General features: G+C 50.1%; 3 protein-coding genes across 3 annotated transcripts; 1 reads left to right on the top strand and 2 right to left on the bottom strand.

Moving 5' to 3' along the window:
* Positions 1–1130: 1130 nt before the first annotated feature.
* K452DRAFT_50464 (uncharacterized protein) lies at positions 1131–1704 on the bottom strand. Its single transcript, XM_033546756.1, has one exon. The coding sequence runs from the start codon at positions 1633–1635 to the stop codon at positions 1324–1326; it is 312 nt and encodes a 103-aa protein (XP_033396434.1). The 5' UTR covers positions 1636–1704; the 3' UTR covers positions 1131–1323.
* A 318-nt stretch (positions 1705–2022) lies between these two features.
* On the top strand, positions 2023–3347 carry K452DRAFT_335062 (uncharacterized protein; the record flags this gene model as incomplete). The annotated part of the gene is made up of 3 exons (XM_033545214.1): positions 2023–2594; positions 2640–2884; positions 2934–3347. The coding sequence occupies exons 1-3, from the start codon at positions 2033–2035 to the stop codon at positions 3345–3347; spliced, it is 1221 nt and encodes a 406-aa protein (XP_033396433.1). The 5' UTR covers positions 2023–2032.
* A 1233-nt stretch (positions 3348–4580) lies between these two features.
* On the bottom strand, positions 4581–6575 carry K452DRAFT_273499 (uncharacterized protein). Its single transcript, XM_033539144.1, has 6 exons — positions 6256–6575; positions 6062–6185; positions 5853–6002; positions 5444–5800; positions 5285–5394; positions 4581–5229 (listed from the first exon to the last, which is right to left on the bottom strand). Exons 1-6 carry the CDS (start codon positions 6442–6444, stop codon positions 5038–5040), a joined length of 1122 nt encoding a protein of 373 aa, XP_033396432.1. The 5' UTR covers positions 6445–6575; the 3' UTR covers positions 4581–5037.
* Between the last annotated feature and the right edge of the window lie 398 nt (positions 6576–6973).

Below are 6973 nucleotides of genomic sequence, written 5' to 3'. Positions count from 1 at the left end.
GGGGGCAGTGGTTTGGGAAAACGAGATCGCAGCTAACCCCCCGGTCTTCAGGTGCCGACACCTGCGCCTCGGATGCGGGTGCATTGGTTGGCATAATACATACACCCACGACACGACAGGCCAAGACTTCACGATCGTTTTTTCTGTTTCGCATTGACAGTTCCCCCCCGACTTCGGGCTTTGGCACTGTCTGCTTGCGCTCACCGACTCTAGCTCTTCCTTCCTTCGCACCATCAATGGGTAATCCTATACCCGCTGGAGAACCAAGGATGTGTTCATACCCGATTCCATCACAGCTGTCTCTCGACTCAGCAGTCATCTCACGTAACTAACTCCCTTGTTTAGAAGCCTCATTTCTCACACTCAATTTCAGCCTCACGCTCTGATATCACCTCGCTTTGATGTTGGCTTACATCGAACGTCAGCGCAGACGTCAAATCCTCACTCAGCGTCCACGGACTCGACACTTGGAATCCGACTTCCAGCTTCACCGCAGCATTGCCGCCGCTTCCACATCCCCAACCATTCCTACCCTCAAATATTCGCGGCCGCCTTCCCCGAGATATCCGTATCACCACCCCTTTCCCCTCCCTAACCTCCGTCCACAGCGCAATTAAACCCCACCACGCCGTTGAAATAGCCATAAAATTTTTGCTATGGTATTGACTAAACAACGATCTCAAGAGTGTGCTCAAGCCTCCCACGACCACAGTACTCACAGCGCGCCAGCTCGTCTTGCAGATAGAAGAAGAAGAAGAAAGAGGGGCAAACGCAAGGTAAATGGGAGAGAAGTAAGCAGAGAGAGAACCCGAGAAAGGGAAAGAGCTTGCAAACACCCATCTCCCTAGCCCGCAGCGCGTATAGCCCACCACGCAACAAGCACCGCTCGGCACCAGCCCAGCCAACTCCCCAACCACAGCTCTGCAACCTCTCCATCCCCTGTCTCGAAAGCGCACAAAGAAAAACCTTACCGTGCAGTGAAAGGGTTGAGCAAGAGGTAACGTAAAGCGCACGAAAACGGCGACTTCGGGCACAAAGAGGACAAAGCCGTGCTTGTGTATGCTACGGTATCATGACCTGCCTTTCGGGACAGGACTTGCACTGGGTTTGTTGATTTTGTTGGTAAAGGCTCTTTTTGTTATTTGGCAGATGCTGAGGGTTGAGATGGTGTTTTTCTACCGTCTCAGGCGTGGCCTTGGGCGGGCTGTGTAGCTGTGCTTACGTCTAGGTTGAAACGGCAATGTCTCTTCCTGCCCATTATATGTGGGCACTGGTGCGGCAACGATGCGTGCTAACCAGTTCTGCATTCTCGGTAGACACGGATCAGTCCAACGGCTTCGGCGGTTGCTGTCTAGGCAGAACAAAAATGAAATGCCGAAACTTCCTATAAAGGATCAAGGAAATATACAATAGAAGCACGACATAACGGTAAAGGCAAAGTGTCATCAAAGTATCAAGATCACAAATCACGAACCACATCGATATGCCAATGTCAAGGACCAGAGTGACTTTGGTGCGGGGGTAAACTTCACTCACGTCACCAAGCCAATGGCAGCGAAGGGCCGAGGGGTAGCTGTTGGTTGTTCCTTCCTGTTTCTGCAAAGGACACTGCAACACGTGAGTGTTCCTGCTCATCTGGCAGTCACTCTGTCCGCTTCACTCCAGTCATGAGTTTTCAGTCTCGAATAAGCCGCAGGATGCCGTCGTTCAATCATTATGGTATTCCGGTCTTCTAAAAATTAAATTTGGTTGTACAGCATAAGTATACAATCTAACATAAGCTGCGTTGTTACATGAGCCGTCAGTTATTGTGGCGTTGTCCAGATAAAGAGCATCTGTGGATGAAGTGCAGCGGTAAAGACCGAACATTTACTCTATGCGGTTTTCTTTCAGCCACATTCAGCTGCAAATTATTTATTTAAGTGCAGGTTTCTTTCACCTCCAGGGCTCTTCTTCCTCATCTTCGGACGCAGCAGCTCACCAGCCTACACCCTTTTCTGACAGTACACCAGAATCCATATTGGATAGCACAATGTCTTCATCCACTCCTCGCCGCGATAGAAACGAACATTCTTCTACCGTTGAGTTCGAGGAAACCACCACGAAAAAGAACTCAGACAAAACCGATCCCTCGAAGTGGAAACTCTACGTCGGCGAACTTCCCGACAAAACAATAAAGAAAAAAAGGAGGGATGCAAGTAGGTGGCCGCAATACTGTATTCTTTCAGAAGATCATATGAGATCCCTGACAGAAGTACTCGATGAACTTCGAAAAGACGACAAGACTGAAGTCAGCCTTTACAAGAATCGCACTCGGCTCTGGATCCGGAATTTCGACGCCGATGGCAACCCCATTGATCCGAAGTTGACCGCGGGCTTGCCGCGAAACCAGCTGCCCCTGAAACGTAAAGCCACTACGATTAGTGAAGCCAACAAGAAGAAAAGGAAAAGGAACGATCCACCTGCGGACACGAACAAATCTGCTTCACCGTCGCGTGCCCGCGAAGCACGTCCAGCAGCGCAGTCGAGTGAAGTTGCCAGAGACAAAGAAAGTGCTACACTTCCGAATAAAGAGAAACCCGCCTCACTGTCACGTAACCGCGAAGCACGTCCAGCAGCGTAAACGAGACGTCCAGCAGTGAACTCGAGTAAAGTCACCAAGAACAGAGTGATAAGGAATACTCCATCTCCGAACGCGAACGAGTTGGTCCCACCGTCAGGTAGCCGTGAAGCACGTCCAACAGCGAACGCGAGTGAAGTCACCAGAAACAAAGAGAATGCTTCACTTCCGAACGCGAACCAAGACGCCACGGCTCCACATATCCAAGATGAAAGTTCGACAATACCTAACTCGAGTGAGGATGATCGTGAGAACATAGAAAATGTATTTGACACTCACTTGATCTTACGCAAGGGTATCTAACAGTTAATAGGTCAATTGGAACAAGAAAACTCGAGTCGTTATCGAAGACAGCCAATCTCCCACAGATGAGACGAGACCGAGGTTGTCTATTGCGGAGAAGGACAAAGAAATCCGGCAGCTGAAGCGGAAGCGAGTGGAGCTAAAGCGGAACCTAGACCGTGCTAATCGGCGTGGCGATATATACAAGGGCCGATCCAGGGTCCTGAGGGAAGAGCGGCAAATGTTAAGGGAGATCGCCGGAACAGTAATCTACTGTTTGGAAAGGGCGTACACGCAGACGTCTGATGATGACCGTGATTACCTCGAAGAAGCTCGTCAAGCTACGGACGTTAACGAATATCATGCGCTCATGGAATGTGGCAAGAGAAAGGTGGGCGATAACGACGACAGTATTGATGAGGAAGAGTATAATGTCAACGCTTAATACTCTACTATGAATTTAAAAGATCAGTGTTTTCTATCACCATCGTAATTGGCAATGTTCAAGTCCATGTGATGCAAACTTATATGTATAGCTTACCTTTAAATACCTGTACTTTTATACTTTATGAAACACCTTCGTCTCCTTTCACTTTCTTGCCATCATACTATTACAGAATGCCCTCGTACCCTCGTATCTGTTAACGTTTGTGTATAACTCACTTCCTTTGCGTGCTAACTGCAACTATCAGACAAGTTATTACCCTGTAAGGCAAATTACCCAGACTGCCACAACATCAGTACCATACCAACATCAGGAGCGACACTCCGGGTAGCATCGTAGCCCGCGCCATCCGCATATTTGCCTGCCTTCCATCGCGCTGGGTAGAGTACCGGTGTCAACAGCAGGGTTCGGTGTAATGTCCGTCACAAAGCTGTAGTAGAGTCTATTAAAGAGCACTATTAGATCCAGCAATTGGAGACTCCAATAGCGGCGTATCCTAAGTGATGTTAGACAATAGACAATTAGCCTCATATCAGCAATCTCAAAAGCCGTGTTCTAGTCACGCTGCTCAGTAGCAGGCTGCTTGGTATGCAGCACAGTGGCACATACAGGCAGCAACGCCATCCCTACTACCCCACCACCCGTGCAAAGAACACTCCAGCCATCTCAGCAAACTAAAAAATGAAACAAATCCCAACCGCTTAAAGCCCCCTCCACCCTTTTGCCTAAAATACCATTTACCCGAGCCCCCGCTCCGCGTCGCTCCCGCGTTTCGCGATCCGAAACACCACCAACCCGAGCCGCTCGCCCGCTTCCCGATCCCCGCCGGCAGCGTTTCGCGTTGTTTCAGCTGCGTTTGGCTTGAAGACGTAGGCGGGGCGAACCTTTGGTTGTACTACATGCTGAAGCAAAGATGTAGAGACGTTTGAGTGTAACGTGTTTGTGGTATTTTATATGCTCCTACCACAGCGTCGCTGGCTAATTGAGTACTGCAATCTGGTTATGCGAGGGGGTGCTTGATCATCTTATCTCCGGAAGACGCTCTACCGTGTGTTAAATCCAAGGGAGAAACAGGCCACGTGGCCGCTTTGCATGCCGCAAGGTCTGAGTACGTGGTGAGTGCGGAGGGAGAGAAGGCGGAGTAAAGTAGAAGCCAAGAATCAAGATAGCCGTTCCTTTTTATCTCTCCAAAATGATACGAAATACTACACCAAAAACATAGGCACTTATCTTATCTCTAATACAAGGGATGGAATTGCAATCCTGCTGCAAGTTTGGCTAAGTTAGCTAAGGAAACTCATTCTAAATCAGTCAGAATCAGGGGCCTATACATAGTACCGAAAGGGGTTGAGCAGCAAAAGTTAGTATTAACAGCAGTAAGGGCTAGCCGAAGTTGAAGAAAGCAGAACCAAACACACTTCGCTCAGGGAACATCGAACGCCCGCTCTTTTCCCCTAGGTGCCGATACCACCAGATATCCGTATGCCCCTAGAACGCCGCCGTGCTCCAAATTATGAAGAGTACTCCCAAAGAGTTCTAATAGGGGTTGTAGCAGAGGAGCTCTTGTTAAAGCGCTCTGCGAATGTATCAGACAAAGAAGGGTAAGCTCTGCACCAATGGCTGTAGCGTTAAAGATGTTCAACGCGGCGGGCGCGGGTTGTGCTTTCAATGGTCGTCAACGAGGATGTTGTCATAATGCGGTTTCCTCATCGCCAACGCCCTCCAAAAGGATGTACTCTAGAATGTCGCTAAGCGTCAGGACGCCCTTTAGGCGGCTGTTCTCGTCGATGACGACTAAGCGATGGACGCGCGACTTGCGGATAGTGTCGAAAATTGTGTCAAGGCGATCAAACATAGAGCAGGTGTAGATACCAGCAAAGTCCTGCTAAACGTCAGCAACGCTGTTCCCAAGATGCATGTAAAAGGTGCATTTATACATCACTGCGCTTGAGCAACGCCTCACCAACACTGAGATTCAGATCATCATATACACCACCTTTAATCAGAGTAATGACGTCGACAGCTTCGAAAACGTTTATAACAACGCCTGTTTAAATCAGCCTCGACCGTTAATTATGGATGGTAACGTTGCTTACCGTCCCTGTCCAGAATTGGTACGCTCGAGATGCTCTTCCTTACCAGCATATGGATGACATCCATGACTGGAGTATCCATGTTTGCCGTGGCCAGGCCCTCATAGGATCCAACGTTAATATCCTTCAATGGTTTGCGCAGATTCTCCGTCTCTTTGACATTGACCGCAATAAATTTGAGGATGCGGTATTGTGTAACAACGCTGACTACCATGTGCCGGTGTGTCTCATCGTCGATATCCACAAGGGGTATACGCCTTGCTCGCGATTCGAGCATCCGACGGCAAGCATCGTAAAGGGGCTTCTCGGGGTGAATGGAGACGGTCTCGATGGGTGTAACGCCAAGCGCTTTTTCGATATCTGTCCGCCGTCAGTCTTTCATTCGCCCACTGACATTGTTGCCTAGACGAACCTCGCAGGTTGTTCAAGCGGAACTGGTCGACTTGCGCGAGAGCATCGGGATTGTGCCAATAGTATTGGATGACATTGATGTAATCGGAGGTTGTGAGCAGGCCAGCGAAGGTGGAGGTCTTGGAGTCCCATAGCGGTGCGGAAACGATGCCTAACAGCGGGTATTGTTGTCAGCATGACATTCACCGTCAATTACTAGGCCTGACATACCGTTTTGGATAAGAATGTTGAGGCTCTTCTTGACAAGCAAGGCAGTGTCAAAGATGATCAGACGGAAACTGACAGGGAGGACGTCATAGCTCGTGCGAACTTTGAGGAAAGCTCTGATGGCGCGCTGCAACGTGCCGAAACATATTAATCAGCCCCAGGATGCCCTCGAACATGGCAAACATCATGCGACCTACCAAAGCCTGGATCTGCTCTTTATCGATTGGCGTCAATGTTTTGGGAGCGGCGGATTGTTTTGCCTGCGCAAGGGGCCGCAGGTAGGAAGCCGGGGTGACGAAACCGGGGTTTGGCGCTGGGGCGAGCTGCTCATTGGGGCTGGTGGGCGAGGTCCTGGGGGACTCCGCACCCTCTGCTCCGGAGGACATGGCGGTTCCGGGGACGAAACCACATGGAGCAATGGGCGCGACAAGGCGAAGAATCGAAGTGCGCGAACGGCGATCGGCGTTGAGCAGAGACGAGTGCAACGGGAAGGTCACGATAGAAAGCTCCGGTGTTGAGGTTGCGTTAATACTTAATGTGGGGTCGGCAGTGATCTGCACGGAGTCATCCCCTCCACCGATTCACGTGCGGGGAGATGGCAGGGGGCGACCACAACCAAATGTCATTTTGAAGGACATTGTCGTTCGAGTCGTCATTGTTGTTGTTAACGTGAACAGTAACCCAGAAAATGCAGCAGTCTTTGAGTAACGTCTTCACTGCAAGTACACGAAAACTCCGGCCGGCCTCATGCAGGCAAGCAAGCAAGCAAGCAAACAAGCCATACCCCCCAGTCGAACTGTCGGGGCGCATCCGACTGTAAAAGAACCCTGCCAATCCCTATCCATGCCACTGCGAGGCTATGTCTACCTCCATTCCTAAAGCAATCCCCCAAAGGTATACCTCCGGCAGAATCCG

The sequence above is a fragment of the Aplosporella prunicola genome, assembly GCF_010093885.1.
Source record: "Aplosporella prunicola CBS 121167 unplaced genomic scaffold K452scaffold_16, whole genome shotgun sequence".
Classification (NCBI taxonomy): domain Eukaryota; kingdom Fungi; phylum Ascomycota; class Dothideomycetes; order Botryosphaeriales; family Aplosporellaceae; genus Aplosporella; species Aplosporella prunicola.
Note: the sequence above shows the minus strand (reverse complement) of the source record. Positions and strands in the feature narration are given on the sequence as shown.

Coding starts and splice junctions, on each gene's coding strand:
- K452DRAFT_50464 (XM_033546756.1), bottom strand. CDS start 1,635: ATGAGCAGGAACACTCACGTGTTGCAGTGTCCTTTGCAGAAACAGGAA.
- K452DRAFT_273499 (XM_033539144.1), bottom strand. CDS start 6,444: ATGTCCTCCGGAGCAGAGGGTGCGGAGTCCCCCAGGACCTCGCCCACC. Junction 6,003..6,061: donor CAACATTCTTATCCAAAACG/GTATGTCAGGCC, acceptor ACCCGCTGTTAG/GCATCGTTTCCGCACCGCTA. Junction 5,395..5,443: donor ACCAATTCTGGACAGGGACG/GTAAGCAACGTT, acceptor TGATTTAAACAG/GCGTTGTTATAAACGTTTTC.